The sequence below is a fragment of the Hyperolius riggenbachi genome, chromosome 1, assembly GCF_040937935.1.
Source record: "Hyperolius riggenbachi isolate aHypRig1 chromosome 1, aHypRig1.pri, whole genome shotgun sequence".
NCBI lineage: Eukaryota > Metazoa > Chordata > Amphibia > Anura > Hyperoliidae > Hyperolius > Hyperolius riggenbachi.
In genome coordinates, this window is record NC_090646.1 from 72,400,368 (window position 1) to 72,418,468 (window position 18,101).

The 18,101-nt window shown below is 45.3% G+C and overlaps 1 protein-coding gene across 1 annotated transcript in view; it reads right to left on the reverse strand.

Annotated features, from left to right (window-relative positions):
- The window catches only part of SUCLG1 (succinate-CoA ligase GDP/ADP-forming subunit alpha), a 74,805-nt gene that overhangs the window by 42,350 nt on the left and 14,354 nt on the right, over nt 1-18,101 (reverse strand). The window contains exons 2-5 of the mRNA XM_068266655.1: nt 13,692-13,795; nt 12,498-12,614; nt 6,889-7,101; nt 4,669-4,726 (exon numbers count right to left, since the gene is read on the reverse strand). Of these exons, the coding sequence (XP_068122756.1) occupies nt 4,669-4,726; nt 6,889-7,101; nt 12,498-12,614; nt 13,692-13,795 (492 nt within the window). The remainder of the gene's footprint in view (nt 1-4,668; nt 4,727-6,888; nt 7,102-12,497; nt 12,615-13,691; nt 13,796-18,101) is intronic.

Below are 18,101 nucleotides of genomic sequence, written 5' to 3' on the forward strand. Positions count from 1 at the left end.
GAATGAGATGCAAGGGATTCCCGCTGGTGGCAAATTAAAACAATACAGAGGCAAACTGACCTACATATCCAGTGAATGAAGCCATTGGCAAAACGGCAAGCCAGGCAGCATGTTTAGAAGTGGGCAGCAACACGGCTCTCTATTGCTCCCAGCAGGTTTGTCTTTGTGGGCGCAATGCTGCCTGACCGTAATTACTGCATCTGAATGGGGCAGGTCAGAAGACATCAGATTGAAACATTGATTGCTCTGCTAGTTTTCTATGGTTTTTATCGCCACTCCCAATAAAGCCTTTGTTTGTTAATGACTGAAATCGATCAAAAGTAATTGCCTGATAACATGGCAGTGAAGATATCCGAGATAGATCTGAGTCAGTCCGCCATTAATCACACCAATTGAGCTGCATGGCTGGCATTAGCACTTCCATAATGTCACTCACACAGGAGTGACATATATTGATAATCCAAAGGCTTCCTCCATCATCCATCCCTCTCACCATTCCAGCACTGGGAACCCCTACACCCCCCCCCCCCCCAAACCTCTTCAACAAGGGCTATTCAAAGAATGTGTGCGGCCATGCTTCCGTCCGTGGACAAACGCGGCTGCAATGCACAAGATGCCTGCGCGGTAGCACAGAGCAGCTCAAGTTCCTGCATTTTTCCCCAGGCCCAGTGGCTCCAAGGTATTGTGCAGGCACAAAGCTAATTCATGGAACCCCCCCCCCCCCCCCCCCGTGCAATAGCTTGGAGCCACTGGCGACACCTCCAGAGAGTCCCAGCACTGGATCAGTTTTCTCAAGGAAGACACAGGGAGCTTCTAAAGTATCCCGAGGCTTCCCTCTACCAAGGTAAGCATCTGACATCTCCCACTCTACCCCACAAGCTGCTGCTCCTTTCCTGTTCCATCTTTTATACAATCCCATTTCCTCTATACTGCCAGAACCAGTGTGTGCTCTCTTCCCACAACACTCACCTGTGCTACTTACATTCACACGCAGTCCTGCCTCATACCTAAAGTCTCGCTTACACCTAAATGGATTGTTGCCCACAGGAACAGAGGGCCAGATTTATCAAAGCATTACCAACAGTTTTTTTTTATCTTAAACAGTTCTAACCAGCAGAGGGACTGTTCTGCATGATAAGAAGCTTCTTAAATCCTACATAATAGCAGCAGCGTAGCGTGGATTTCTAGAACTACGGTTAAACGATTTTCCCGCCGACATACAGCAGATTCGATCACTGATCGAATCTGCTGTGAGATCGTTGTGCAAACGCTGACCGAATGATCGATTTCCATCCGAAATCGATCGTTCCCGTTGATCCGTCCGTGCGGAAGATTTCACTTGATCGCCGGCGGGTTGGGAGTGCGTCGATAGCGGCGTTCGAATGTCCGACGACCGACACTAGCGATACGTCGCTACTGCTCGGGTAATAAAAGCATCGGCCGTTGCTTAGGTACACACTCTACACTGCCACTAACGCGCATAGCGTGCCCAGCGGTGTCATTTAGACGCACTACTGTATTAGCGCGTGGAAGGGAGGTGTTCTCCCCAGAAATTTTTTTCAGCCGGGTGGCATGTAAAAGTAGCCGGGTGGGGTGAGAGGGGAGAATGCAGGGACGGTGCTTCTCTGCTTACAGCATAAGAGTAGGTGAGCTGATGACAGACGGGTGCTATCCGAAACTAGCCAGGCGGAGCACCCGGCTAAAAAAGCCTGGGGAGTACACTGCAGGGGATATAACTCGCGCTATGAATAGTGAATGCCTCAGTATCTTATTTTCAGAGAAATGCAGTATTTTTCTGCTTAGTTTTAATCAGTTTCAAAATAATTTATATCCAGTTTCCTCTGCAGACATACTTCCAAAGAACTTGTCATCTTCTACCAGCAGAGAAAAAAACATTTTACCAAACTGCACAAACAACTCAGCACAAAATAGCGCGGCATGCTGTGCTCTTCATGCAGTTTGATAAAAGGCATCTATAGGACATCTACAACTGCATCACTAACAATAAAGAACAATCTGCAGTTCGCAGACACAAACTGCTACATTTCGCCCCACCTGCAGCTAGCAGTCATTGGTCAAGTCTGGCACTTCAGCCTAACTGCAGCTGGGAATACTTCACATACTTTTAGGATGAATCCTCTACACTAAACCAGGCCCTGAAATACTGAACCATGTACACGAGAGCAGCTCGAAAAGCAACGAGAACATCACAATTTCTCTTTCAGGGAGATAAACAAGGGAATGCTGTGCAGGTGTTTGTGAATGCCATACTCTGAAACGACAAACTGCACCAAATATTTGCGTCCCGTCACAGCGAGAGGCAGCACCTCGTAGGTTTCATCATGGCAGATGAAGAGGTTGTAGCTGTGGTGAGCTGGTACATTTTATGCCAAGCTTGGCTAGAGTGGTAATAAAACACTTGAGTTATGGCAAGCATACAGTGATGAAGCCATTGGCTGTATGGCTATATTTTGGCAGTGGACGCATTATAAAGTCAGCAATATATTAGTGAATCACAAAGGTGATTTGGAGACGCCATCCATCATGGCAACAGACGATAAAGGACACTTGAGGTGAGATGGATATGGAGGAAGATTGCCTGGCTGTTCTGCTGATCCTCTGCCTCTAACACCTTTAGCCATAATCCCTGAACAAGCATATGCAGATCAGATGTCTCTGACTTAAGTCAGACTTGACTAGCCACATGCTTGTTTCAGGTGTGCAATTTAGACAACTGATGCCAGAAAAATCAGCAGGGCTGCCAGGCAACTGGTATTGTTTAAAAGGAAATAAATATGGTAACCTCCATATCCCTCCTTTAAAAGGTTTCCTTTCAAAAGATTATTTAGTAAAAATTACAGATTTGATACATCCTCTTGTAAAATTAAGTTATAATTACCTTCCGGTCTGTTTCGTCTAAATTACTTCCCAAGCCCCGTGTCTGCCGGACACCCGTGCGTAGCCCCACCCCCTCGCAGCAGAGCGCAATGACACTCCTTTATCTGAGATAGGTAAAGTGTTGCGGCTCTTTTCTGTGAGGGGCGAGACTATATCCTGGAAGGCGGTGTACATGGAGCTCGGGGGAGCGATTTAAAAGTAACAGACCAGGGAGGTAATTAGTAGGGATGGATTTTTGAGTCCAGACAGTCAAAATGACTTTAGGTGTGACTGCGGGATAGAGGGGATTAACTTACCCAGAAGTCTTCCTCATAGGCGTAATGAAAGCCACGTTCCATGACTCACTACCGCATTTCCTCCTTCCGGCTTGAAAGAGGAAGCGCGTTAGTGGGTTACTATGATGCGTAATGGAACATAGAAGTCCCGAAAAGCTTCTGGGGAGGTTAAACCCCATCCCACGGTCACACTTAAAGTCAGACTTCATTAGAATTCCGAATTAAAGTCTGTCTGGACTGAAAGCCCATGGCTGGTAATTAGTACTTTACAATAGGACCTATCAAATCTGTAACTTTCACTAAATAGGTTCTGTAACTGTGGGTACCAGGGGATGCTTGCAAGTACTTATACTCTAAACCCCTGAGGTTTGCATGGGAAACACACAATCTGTAAAGTGACCATATGATCATTAACAGTAAGGCCTCTTTCAGACTGACATTTGTCAGGCAATTCACTGCCTGTCAGCTGCTCTCGTGCACTGGCTGGGCCCTTGATAGTGCTCGGTACTGGTGCTAGACAGGCAGCCCCCCATTTAGTTACATCTGAGCGCGGCCACGACCGTGCTCTAAGGCGACATGTCAAGGTCCTTGACACACGTAGTGTCACTACGACTGCAAATTTGGCTGCATTTAAATTGCACCCGAACTACAATGGCGTGCGGCAGACGTAACGTTGAACAGCTCAGCAAATGTGTAGTTCAGTCGTTAGTCTAGAAGAGGCTAAATGACTTCTCTGACCTAGGAAGTTGGTCATAGCCTTTCCGGTTCTCCATGAACTAGGACAGGATTTATCAAAACCAGCACAAAAATTGACATAAAACTAGTGTCAGAATGGAGCAGATGCTTCGATCTACCAATCGGCATCCTTCATCTGAGCTACCACCCCACTTTTCCACCAGTCTTGCTCAATTCTTCTAGCACTGGATCTGATCACTCCACCCCTTTGTCCTGTGTTTGCACACGTCCTGATGGGCTTCTTGGCCACACAGGAAAGGAAACGTGATGTAAGGAAGGTACTTGCAGGAGCATCCTAGTGCTACCTGCACTTCAGCAGTGATGTTATTCTACGCGCACACTGATGAAGTCATTTTTTAAAGATGTATTAAAAAAAATAAAAGCACAAACACTAAGGCCTGGTTCACATGGGACAAAAATGTTGGTCACCTGAGGTGAAGCCTATGTTAACCAATAGGATCTATTCACATTGCTCTATTAGAATGGATGTGTTTGGTATGTTCCACCGAACGGACCGCAAGTTTGGGTCTGCAGCGATGTTTCCGGATCAACACGTTTGTCGCATTGACCGCACTTACGTAACGGAAGGTCATGGATGGAAAACTGATGCCTTTTAAAAATGGATCGGTTTTTGCACGGATCAGTTTTTCATCCGTGCAAATGTGAACCGGGCTTAATACAAGTTGTTATCTCATTTATGAGAATGGTCATGGCCTCTCTCTGAATGTGTCAGCGGTCAACTGACTTTTTAAGCACTTACCGATTCTTCCTTTCTTGTGGATGTGTCCAGGCATGATGCCGATCTTACATTCACCAGGCTACAAAGCAGAAATGAAATACAGTAATGTCATTAAGAAGCAATACAGAACATCTGCAGATTATATCAGAAATTGCTTTGTTTCACACACGATCGATCAATTGTAAGAATTACAATGCATATTGCTAAGCTCAATGGGGTTCTTTGGTCAGTGGTGTAGCAATAGGGGTTGCAGAGGTAGCGACTGCATCGGGGCCCTTGGGTCAGAGGGGCCCCGAGGGGCCCTCCCTCAAGCACAATATTAGCTCTTTATTGGCCCTGTGTTGGTAATAATCACTTCTATAGATACTTTAAATAGTAGTAATAATTAAAAAACTGTTCTCCATCCCCTACCTGCACCTCTAACACTGGGGTTGTTCTTGGCAGGTTTTGGTGCGCAGTATCAATTGTTATGTATAGAGTTCTTGGGGGGCAGCATGTAAAGCTTGCACTGGGGCCCATAGCTCCTTAGCTACGCCACTGTCTTTGGTGGTTTCAAAAAAACAAAAGCCGACACTTACCTGGGGCTTCTATCAGACCCCTGCAGCTGTCATGTCTCCTACGATCCTCTGTTCCCCGCCACCAGTACCGGTCTAATATTCGTCTTACTAGATGAACAGTGCTCACACCCGCACACATCATCGGGAGCTTACTGAGCAGGTGCAGTACGAAGTTTCCTTGTACTGCGCAGTAAGCTCCCGATGACGCGTGCAGCTGCGCAGCCCCAGTCGGCGCAGTTAGACGTGTAATTAGAGGATCGTAGGAGGACAGCGTGGGACATGACAGCTGCAGGGGGTTAATAGAAGCTGCAGGTAAGTGTCGGTTTTTGCTTTTTTAAACCACCAAAGAACACCTTTAACCTTTTGAGGACCGCTGGTGTAAATCCTATGCCACCCTTGTGGGCACCTAACTCTGATGCGACGTTGGGGGGTACACACACACACGAATGCTCCAGACGCATTCGTGCACACTCGAGGGGAGATTAAGCTGTCATATGACAGCTGACATCTCCCCTCGGTGATCAGAAGCCATCGCGTATGGCTTCTGATCACTACGATCGCCGACGGATCGTAGTGATCCCTGTTACTGATGTGGCGGTAAGGGGGGGGGGGGGAGAGAGGATCCACTCACCTTCCTGCCGCTCCCACTCCCGCGATCGGCACTCCCCTTTGCTCTGGCCGGCATCCCCACTCGCTCTGACGTTATTGCCGGGTCCAGGCTTGATGACGTCATTAAGCCGCGATCCGGAAGTGAGCGTCAGTACGAGCGGGGATGCCAGCCGGAACGAAGGGGTCCACAGCGGCTCATCGCTGGAGCCTGGGAGGTGTGTAAATGCTGCTGGCTACAGGGGGGACATCTAGCTACAGGGGGGAGACCAAGCCTTGCCATCTACCCGACCCCCCCCCCCCACACACACACACAAAAGTAACGCACCCCCCCCCCAAATATGCAAATTCGCCTGGCCCTTAAGGGGGGGGGGGATAGGCACCCCGTCCCCAATAGATTAAGCTAACTTAGCTGTAATCGTTTGAGATTTGGTCTCTATTGAAGAGTTGTAACAACTCTTTCGATTTTCAATAAAATATGCCAACCTGTCCATAAACAATATGTTTGGTGGTGTACCCTTCATAATAATTATGGTGTGCTAATGTGTTGAGATGCAGCATGTCATGCGAGAACATTAAATGAAGCAGAGTAACTTGTTGGGTGATGTGCGATCATTCCAAATTGGGGTGGGGGGCGCATCCTTATAAATTTGCCTCAGGCAGCAAAAAGTCTAGCACCGGCCCTGCCTGTTAACATATATTAATTTGGGCTATGATTCTCCTTGCCTAGGATGCCAAAATGGCCAGAAATGGCTCTGTTTCTGCAGCTACAAAAAGACATAGGGGAAAGCAATCTGTCCAGCCAGATATGGGATGCCACTATTTTCATTTCTAGTTTGGAGATTTATTCAAAGCCATCAGGTAAAAATGCCGGCAATTGTTCTGATGCAAGAACACATCCGAATTCCACTAGCCAAGCCATGGAAAGCTATAGGTATTTGCATGTGTGTTGCAGTTTTTTACCCGCATACGAATTTTGGAGGCAGGTAATCGATTTCAACAAGATGATTTTTCCAGTCTGTCTTCACATGCAGGGAAAACACTAGCGTTTAGAAGACTGTACAAAAGGATGACTCACGTTGATGACTCCTGGGCAGTTGGGTCCAATGAGGCGAGTGGTGTTCTGACGTAGTAGCCGGTGTTTGACCCTCACCATGTCCTGTTGGGGGATTCCTTCCGTGATGCATACTACTAATGGCACCTCAGCATCGATCGCTTCATGGATTGCAGCAGCAGCAAATGGTGGTGGCACATAGATCACTGAGGCAGTGGCACCTGTGGCTGCTTTGGCCTGAGGTAAAGAAGATGCAAGAAAAAGCAACGTCAAACTGTGAGAACAACTAAATCAGAACTACGTCTATTCAAAGTTCCCATGCATGGATTGTTTTCACACATCTTAAAGAACAATGAGCACCTGGGTACTCCTAGCTTCAGAAAATGTATCCAACAAACCTCCCCGAGGGTAGGGTAGTGCACTGTTGGGGGGTAGGTGCAACCGGCATTTTCTCACCTGGGAAAGCTGCTCCTTAGCTCCCTGTGTCTATATGGATGCTTCCATTTTCTATGCCCCCATGCCATACGTTAAAATTCACATGCAGATATCCTGTCTCATAGGCTGCCGCAATGCATGCTGGGAGATTTAGTTCATTGATATGGTTACATCTCCCAGCTCGGAGATACAATCACATCAATGGGAACTACATCTCCCAACATAAATTGTGCTTCCCAGACATGCATCGCAGCTGCCAGGGACATAGGACAAAACTGTGGGAACCTGCGGCTCTGTGGCACAGGGAGGTAGGAGTGTAGGGGGAAGTGGAAAATAAAGGTGTCCATATAGGTGGGGGTATTTTGAGCAGCCCCCCATAGGTATGAAAATGCCTGCTGCACCCTCCAAAGCCCACACAGCTTATGAACCTCCCTTAGGGAGAGATTTGGTTGACAAGTTTTAGATGATTTGTATGGTTCATCCACCAACGCTTGTATTAGTATCTCACATAAACTGACAAAGAGCTGAAATCCCACATGCAGCATGCAAAGCATGGCAACTGTTACGCACAACCTAATCCCTCCCACTGAATGAATGGGGATGCTTAGGCTCTGCACTCAGAAGAGGCCATCTTTCAGAGCAGGTGGCAAGGAAAACTAAAGAATAAAGGGGACAGGTTGCTCAGAAGCCAGTCAGTATCATTGCTTCAGTGAACAGTCTAAAGCTGATTAATTTCTCTGGGCAACAGCCTTACTGTGTCCAGTCTGTCTTGCTGCAACTGTCTTAAAAGAAACCATAAGTAAAAATAGGCTGATGAGATAAACAATTGCATCTATCCTCCTACTCCTAAAAATGACTTTTCTTTTTTGAATCCTGCTGTTTTATTTTGTGCATCAGCAAAGAAAAGAGTGTTTAATGTTGTACAACCTCATATGATGACAGTGTTTCTGTCTCCAAGAAGTTAAAATATATGAACTATTGACATTTTTTTTTTATCTAACTCCTGCTCTGTGCTCTCAGAAGTTTTTTCTGAGCAAGGGAAGTGTTTTATGGCTGTAATGACTCATCAGTGAAGGTTACACTATAGACTGACTAAGGCCCAACTTGAGAGAAACTTTCACTAGCATACCTGAATGTTAACGCTTTCTTCAGGCAGAAAAAAGAAAAAAAAAAAAAAAAAACACACACACACACAGCCAAGTTATGTGTGTGCTTGGCACTGTACATACACATGTCTATCATGTCACTTCGGACATCCTTTAATAAGTGTCTTACAGTCCTTACAATGCAGTTTTAAAAGTCCCATCTTCTAGCTGAGACATAAACCCAATCTACACGATACGATTCTTTGTGTGATTCGATTACGATTCTATTTACGATCCGATTAAATCAGACATGTCCGATCGGGATTTAATTCAATTTGCCATTGCAAAACAATGGCAAAGCGAATTTAATCCCGATTGGACACGTCGGATTTAATCGGATCGTAAATAGAATCGTAATCGAATCACACAAAGAATCGTATCATGTTGATGAGGCTTAGGGCTCTTTTCCACTATGAAATGCGATCGCAATCGCGTTCAATTTCCACCATGCGATTGCGATTGAGCTACTATACTCAGTATAGTAAAGCTCAATCGCATCCAAAACGCGGCAGGACTATCGAGTTTTGACCAAAATCGCATTGCAATCGGATTGCACTAATGGAAATTACCGCTGCAGTTTCCATTAGTTTAATGTACCTTGCGATTTGCGATCAGAATCAAATCGCAAATCGCAGGGTAGTGGAAAAAGGCCCTTAAAAGTGCATGCACAGCCAATTTAGATTTTGACGTTTACCACTTACATGTAGTGTAAAAGTCAAAAGATTTTGAATACTATAAACAGATTGTCTAAATAAGCTCTTGTTTTACATAGAAGTGTTAAAACTGGCCAATCAAAAGCAGGGTCCAGGAGCATTTTGATGCGGTGGAGTAAGATACACGATTGCTTACTCCACAGCGCCTATCAGCAGTGCTGAGCTCTGCAATCAGGGTCACTGTTAGATGTGGCTGGATAGTGCACTGTTCAGGGCTCTGCCTCTGACATGGGCTAGGGTCAGTACCTATTCAGTAAGAAGTCTTTGGGCAAGATTCCCTAACAGTGCAGGGTGGCCTCTTGAGCACACCCTTATTGGCTGCCGATCTTGAGCGCTTTGAGTCCAACAAAGGATAAGCGCTATACAAACGTTAGGATTATTATTAGATGTGTATGTCACTTTCAGGACCACAGATGGCATTGGAGAACAGGGTTGTGTGCGTTAAATGCTTTTGTTTGTCTTGGACACCACAGATCTCGTCTTTAGAAAGTAATGAGAAGTAGCCGCAATGAAGGTCAATGGGCCTCTTACAGCAACTTTTTAAAACACGGGTTGTGGCTGGAACCAAGTTCTTAAGTGGCGATTAGCTCTCCATTCAGATATAATAGGATTCTGATCAGCACTTTGGATTAATCACAGTATGGCGCTTTGATTTGAAAGCCGGCCCACCAGGAAACAAAAACCTGTTTCCACTTTAATAAATGTGACATTGTAAAGTCAGCCATCAGGATTCTGAAAAACAGAGATCTGAATTTCAGATGGTGACTCTTTATAACGAACACCCTTTAATGCCAACAACTGATCTTAGCATGAATTAACTGCTAAAATGCATGGGCACAAATGAAGGACACTTTTTTTGGTGCAAGCAAGGGAAGCTATGTTCATTTTTGTTGAGGGCCCAGGATTTAACTGCTTCAGGACCGGAGCAATTTTCACTGCTCATTTCCTTCTCATTAACCAGCTGAGCGGTCTGGACGAGCTCAGCTCGTCCAACACCGCCAGCGGCTGCCGCTCAGGCCCTGCTGGGCCGATTTGAATGAAATAAAAAGCAGCACACGCAGCCGGCACTTTGCCAGCCGCGTGTGCTGCCTGATCGCCGCCGCTCTGCGGCGATTCGCCGCGAGCAGCGGCGAAAGAGGGTCCCCCCAGCCGCCTGAGCCCAGCGTAGCCGGAACAAAAAGTTCCGGCCAGCGCTAAGGGCTGGATCGGAGGTGGCTGACGTCAGGACGTCGATGACGTCACTCCGCTCGTCGCTATGGCGACGATATAAGCAAAACAAGGAAGGCCGCTCATTGCGGCCTTCCTTGTTTATTCTGGGCGCCGGAGGCGATCGGAAGATCGCCTCCGGAGCGCCCTCTAGTGGGCTTTCATGCAGCCAACTTTCAGTTGGCTGCATGAAATAGTTTTTTTTTTATTTAAAAAAAACCCTCCCGCAGCCACCCTGGCGATTTAATCAGAACGCCAGGGTGGTTAAAGAACATCTGTTAGCCATAATATGCCCCCCTAAAAAAATACACATGTAAGTAGATAAATACTTGCTCTACTTATATAACACATGTATTGCACTGTCCACCTATTAGATTTCATAAATTTTTTAATCTTCTTAATGAACTATTCCCCTCCTGGCAGTGGCCATCTTGGTTCCTAGGGTAGATTCTCTCCCCCCCAACCCCCCCTCCCACTCCCGATCCCCCTCCTCCCCACACTTATTCTGAGCACAGCGGGGAGGATAAATAGAGCAGGCACAGACTCCCCTAATAATGGATCCAAGCGCTGCTGTTCTCATCTATTCTCTGCACTACCGCCGGCGGCAGTGCAGAGTATAGTGGGGAACTGCAGCGCCTGGACCCATTGTTAGGAGAGTGTGTGCGCCGCCTTTATCCTTCCCCATTGATCAGTGCGGGGAAGAGGTGGAATGCGGCGGCGGCACATGCAGCAGGCGGGCAGAGACCGAGCGGACATGCTACTGGAGGAGGGGGGGCAGAGGACAGAGACAGGAGATAGCCTCTGGCCCCCCTCCCTGTGCTCTAACAACTAGATCCGCCGCAGTGAAGGGGAGACAAGGCGGCCAATCGCAGCGCAGAGAGGTGAGTGACAGAGGCTCCAGCCTGCCTGTCACTTCTCTTCTGCGGCCGTGTGTACCCTCTTAGAGCCTGGGGGCATGAGGAGGAAAAACCTTGATTGATTTTAAATGTTTGAATTGCCTTGTTAGCACCCTTTTTTGCTGTGTAACACCCTGCAATAGAACATTTATTTTGCATTTAATGCGTAACAGTTACTCTTTAAAGAGAAACCGTAACCAAGAATTGAACTTCGTCCCAATCAGTTGCTGATATCCCCTTTCCTATGAGAAATCTTTTTCCTTTTCACAAATGGATCATCGGGGGCTCTGTATGGCTGATACTGTGGTGAAACCCCTCTCACTGTGTGATGTCAGGACCATGGTCCTTAGATGTGCCGTACATCTCTTTCATGTCACTATCCTACTGGACTCCCCTTTGGCGAGTCTCTGCGACCTCAGGATATCTAATATATTCCGGAGGAACCATTTGAAAGTTCTGCGGACCATCTATCAAACTTGTTTACAACCTTATAATGTGGGTTGTTGGAATCTGGTAAGCCTTGCTTCTTTACCTTTTTTCAAAGATCCTGTATACCAGAAAATGACGAAATCTGTATTACTATAGACCTGCGCTGACTTTATATATTCATTGCTTGTGTGGATTTTAGACATTGTCCTTCTCGGCTGCGGTCGCCTTCTGCCTTGGCGCTGACACTCGTTGTTTATAGTGATCGGAAATTGTTGGTCGCCCGTGAGATAGTATTTTTAATGGGCCCCTTTAGACTGATTTACGTGCATGCATGCGTTTCCTAAAATTGGTAGAAGCAGACAGGCCTAAGCATGGAACGCTCAGGTACGAGAGCATGAAATGATTGCTAAGGGTGGAGTAGGGACCCTTTCAACATGGAGGGAACCTCAACGCTGGTGAAAGCGTTTTGAATTATTTTGCTTGCAAACCATTCTGGCAGTGAATATCCTCCATTAGTTTAACTAAATATAACTTCAAGTTGATTTTATCATTACTAGAGTTCCAGCTTGTTGTGAGTGTTTTTGTGCACAGGGTAAATGATTGTTCATATTTTTTGCTGATCAGCTGCATTCAGGGGAGGCTGGGAATCTGCATTCAATCTTCCAGGATAGAAAGTGTCCTCCCCACTCGGTCCAGTTCGGTGGGGTCTCTGTTCTGTGTCTACTCCTACTGAGGTGGCGATTACCATGTGTCTTCTGTCAGCAGAAGCCATATCCCAGCCTATAAAATGACTGAGGGCGTGGTCTTACCTCAGCCACACTGTTGAAGACTGGTAAACCAAGATGGGTGCTGCCGCCTTTGCCGGGTGAGACACCACCAACTAACTTTGTGCCGTATTCCAAAGCCTGCTGGCTATGAAACGTGCCCTACAAAAAAACAAAACAAAGCAACAACAAAAACACAAGTAAATATTGGTCAGCACTGTGGAATACTAAAAACAAACTACAAGACAAATGTTCAGCCACATCAAAATAACCCTCTTTAAAATGACATAGCACTAGGAAACATACATTATTTAGGTTTGGCATTTCCCTTGTAAACTGATTATAGTTTGCCAAAGAGTTCTCTGCTGATGATGGAAACTCTGTAAAGGTGGCTGTAATAACATTCCCATACATTACATGGGTTCAAAAATATTAATAAAAGAGTTGCTGAAATGAAATATGTACACTTTATAAAGGAGCATAAATTGCTGTAAATTCTCAACTTTTTTCTATTATATGTACATTTTCATTAATGAAGACAATATAAACCAGGGTAGGGAACCCATCATACAACGCAATAGGTAAATTGTATCGCTGTGTCAGATTGCCCCCCCCCCTCACTATAGGCGGAGTAAAGCAGTGAAGCAGCTGACACAGAGCTACCTGTACTGACACATGGTCCCAAAATATTCCTCTCAAGGCCACACAGGCAGTGATAGTGACATACATTCGCCTGGGAGGAGAGTCATGGGTAAGTATGCTTTCCTGCAATGCTCTGCCTCTAGGGAAGAACGGCACAGGAGAAGGGGGGACCACTTTGGGGGATGCTGGGAGTAATGAGGGTTACATTATAGACGCACTGAGGGAACAATAACGGATAGCACTATAACAGAGGGCTCCCCAGCTACCAATATCAGTGGGGTTGCTAATGGGTCTCCCCAATGACAACTAATGTAAAGGAGGTGAGGGTGGGTGTGTTTGGATATATGTCTATTAGATGTATTTGTCACTCGTCGATATTCTCATCATTGGTAATTATTTGCGAATCAGTCTACCTACCTGTTATTAATATCTACATGTGACTATTGCTGGCATTACCTGGCTGGCAAGAAGCAGTCATTTGGCCTACAGCATTATGCGCATAAAGCTATTTCTTTTGAACCAGTTGATATGAACTGTACTAGACACCACATCCAAATACAGATGATACATTCAAACATGCCCAATAGCTGTACACACCTGTTTTCCTGTGAAGCCTTGGCATATTACTTTAGTGTCCTTATTAATGACTAGGTGTTTCCGGGAGGCTGTGTATGAGCAATGTCTTACTCCATTCTGTTGTACTAGAGAACAGGAAAAAAGAAAAAGTTGTAAATAACTCAGCTCAGTCCAGTATATGGCAAGCGTATTGGTCTGCATTTCTCATGAGGTAACCAGCAGATGGCACTCCATCTGTAATACAGTTCAGTTACATGCCTTAAAGGGAAGGTTCAAGCAAAAAAAAAAATGAGTTTTACTTACCTGGGGCTTCTACCAGCCCCATGTAGCCATCCTGTGCCCTTGTAGTCACTCACTGCTGCTCCAGTCCCCCGCTAGCAGTTTTCTGACCTCGGAGGTCAGGGCCACATTGCATACATTTTTACGCATTCCAGCTAGTGCAGGAACAAATATTTACGCGTTGCACCACTAACGCGTAAAAATGTATGCGTTAATGTTCCTGCACTAGCGGGAATGTGTAAAAATGTACGCAATTCGGCCCTGACCTCCGAGGTCAGAAAGCTCCCAGCGGGGGACTGGAGCAGCACTGAGTGACTACAAGGGCACAGGATGGCTGCATGGGGCTGGTAGAAGCCCCAGGTAAGTGAAACTCATTTTTTTTTTTTGCTTGGACCTTCCCTTTAAAGCAGACTTACGGTGGCCACTAATGATTCAATCTTTTTCATCCGATCTTACCATTCCTATGTGATATAAGGGAGCTTCCTAAATTAACTATTCAATATATTAATTAAATTTACCCCATACTACATAGATTTGGTAAAACTGGATGAAAAAGATTGGATCATTAGTGGCTACCCTTAGGACATTTTTTTTTTTTAAAGAGGAACTGTAACTAAGGATTGAACTACATCCCAGTCAGTAGCTGTTACCCCCTTTCCCATGAGAAATATTTACCCTTTCTCAAACCGATCATCTGTATGGCTGATGTTGTTGTGAAACCCCTCCCACAGTGTGATGTCAGCACCAGAGCACTGACATCACACTGTGGGAGCCTTGTTGCATTGTGGGAAATAACAGCTATTTATAACTGCCAAAAATGCATCATCGCTTTCTACTGACACCTGCCAGCAGTAAAAATGTCACCATGTGATAAATGTTAGAATGTAAATCAGGGAGAGGAAAGATTTTACAATGGGCAAACACTGACTAAAGGGCCCATTTCCACTTGTGCGGTGGGAATCGCCGCGGTAAAAATTTGCATGCGGATGCGAATTTCGCATGCGATTGTATGCGAATTTTCATGCGAATTCGCATGGATGACGATGCGAATTTAACCACGGCAGTGCCTGTGTGCTTTTCCATTGATTCCATGCGAATTTGCATGAAAATTTGCATACCAAAACCGCATGCAAATTCCTTAATAAATACATTGTATACGAATCGCATAGCGGTATGCAAATTCTGAGGGCTCTGCCGTGCAGATTTTTTTCTGCACAGAAAAACGCTCAGAAATCCTGACAAGTGGAAACAGTCCCATCCACTTGTATTGTCTATGCGAATCTGCATGCAGGAAACGCATGCAGATTCGCTCTAGTTGAAACAGGCCCTAAATCATTTACACATAATTATTGTAAAAATGAAGCACTTTTCTCATTACATTATTTTTCACTGGAGTTCCTCTTTAATTAAAAATATGGTATAGGAAGAGTTAGATCTTTGGGCAGGTTTGATGTGTGACTTTTATATAAACCTCCTTTCACTTCCACCGTGAGGCCTGGAACCCACTACAAATCACAAATCACTAGTTTTTCATTAGTGTTTTGTAAGCGATTTCATGTTTTCTGGCAATTTTGGTAGCGATTTTAAAAAGTGTAAGCTTTTTGCCAGCGATTGTGATATCGATTTGCAATTTTAATTCTGATTGGTCCTTTCAATTTATCTTAATTTTTTTTTAGTGTGCAGTAATTTAAAATCTCACACAAATCGCTATGTATAGCGATTCATGAGCGATTTGTCAGCGCTTAGATACTTTACATTGCCGTGCAAACACTCCCAAAATGCTGCATGTCCTGCGATTGCAATTTTGCTAATCGCAATCGCTACTGTGGAATTTGTTACATCGGCAAAGCGTTGGCAAAGCTCAAAAAAGCTCTCTAGTGGGTTCCAGGCCTGACAGTTGGCAGAAAGTTATATCAATACCAAAATGTTCCAGATAGAGCTAGATCAGGGATATACAGGTGAAACCTGAAACATTAGAATATCATGCAAAAGTCCATTTATTTCAGAAAATCAACTTAAAAGGTGAAACTAATATATGACATAGACGCATTAAATGCAAAGCGAGATATTTCAAGCCTTTGTTATAATCTTGATGATTATGGTTTACATCTTATGAGAAACTCAATCTCAGCCCATTAGAATATTGTGAAAATGTTTAATATTCTCGGCTCAAAGTGTCAGACTCTAATCAGCTAATTAATCCAAAATACCTGCAAAGGGTTCCCATTTCATATATTAGTTTCACCTTTTAAGATGAATTACTGAAATAAATAGACTTTTGCACGATATTCTAATTTTTCAAGTTTCCCACCTGTACTATATCTCCAAATAGACTGGGGACAACAAAGTTAGGATCTTCATTTTCTTTAGGGAGATGTCCATATCAGGTTCTCAGGTACGGAAAGTTAGGCACATTTCCCTGATGAGGTCAGTGACCAGGGACAGCGGTAATTGAAAACTGCTAGGCCTAGTAAGTGAGCATCACCTATGTCCACTTCTGGCATCACAGCTGAAAAAGTTTCTAACTCAGCGCTGCATGAAGAGAAGCCGTGTCGCAGTCAGAAATCCAAAAAGCTCTTGTCAGATTTCTTTTGGGGTTCATGAGTAGCAATCAAGGGGGTTCAGGAGGACGTGGGAAGCCTCTACAGGATCCAGAGGCATCCTTCTTCTTAGGCAAGTATCTGTTTAATCTTAAAAGGGGATCAGTGATGAAAAAACTAACTATAACAAGTAACTGGTCTATAAATCTTATCTAAAGTTTAGATGGTTTACACAGTAAATATAGCTGTACACAGCTTCGTCAGTTTATGATTATTTATTCCTGTGATACAATGGGAGCAGCCATGTTCTGTTTGTCACATTACACACAGGCAAGCTTCTCTGCATCTCCACCCCTCAGCCTGTGAAAACTTCACTCCCCTCTCCTACTCCCCTTTGCCTCTGAAATCTCTGGCTACTAACCTCCTCCTGCCCAGCCTGAGCACCCATAAGCCCTTGCTACAGTGCCAAGGCACTCTGGAAAGCTGTGGGCGAGGCTTGTTTATTTTATAGGGAATTAGAGTATTAAAACAAAAAACAAACAAAAAAAAAAGTATTTGGCTTGAGGAATGCCCTATAAACTATATGAAAGGAACACAATTATGCAATGCGTAAAAGGTTATCTCGGATCCACTTTAAAGTGTACCAGAGTCAAAGGAAGGAAAAAAAAAAAAAAAAAAAAAAAAAAAGTACACATACCCAGGGCTTCCTCCTGCCCCTTCAGCCTGATCGCTCCCTCATTGCGTTCCTCCGCCGCCTGCAGCCTCTGCAATCCAGCTAGGTAAATCGGCAAGTCAGGGCCAATCAACGCAGTGCGGCCAAGCACGCTCCCCATCTCGCTCTTGAGGCTGGAAGTGTTTTGCGCCTGCGCTGTAGTACTCCACAGGTGCAGAGCGCCCTCAGCCTTGGGAGCACGATGGGGGAGCATGCGCGGCCAGGCCGCACATGTGTAGTAAGCCCCCGACTCCCGCTGTCACCAGGGCAGTTTGCGAAGGCAGCAGAGTAGGACAGTGAGGGACTAATCAGCATGAAGGGGGCTGGAGGAAGCTCCAGGTATGTATAAAACGTTATTGCTCCGCCTCTGGTGTCCATTAAAGAACTTCCTAGGGTAGATATTAAATCTAGTTTTACTGACCTGGGGCTTCTTCCTGCAACCAGAAATCATTTGTGTCCTGCGCCACAGCTCTGGTTTTCTCCTGGGTCCCGCTGGCAGCCTCTCCGCATGCGCAAATGTGCAAATGCCCCCTGCAAGAACGCACTTGCATCACTGGGAGCGTACTACGCCTGCCAATTATATGGGCGCATCCACTCGCCCGCGCAGAAGACGACGAACCATCGGGGGTTGCCGATCCTTACAGCCTTGTAGAGGACCGGAGCTGCAGTAAGTCATGGTTCCCATTTCATATATTAGTTTCATCTTTTAAGATGAATTACTGAAATAAATAGACTTTTGCATGATATTGTAATTTTTCAAGTTTCCCACCTGTACTATATCTCCAAATGGACTGGGGACAACAAAGGTAGGATCTTCATTTTCTTTGGGGAGATATCCACAGCAGGTTCTCAGGTACGGAAAGTTAGGCACATTTCCCTAATGAGGTCAGTGACCAGGGA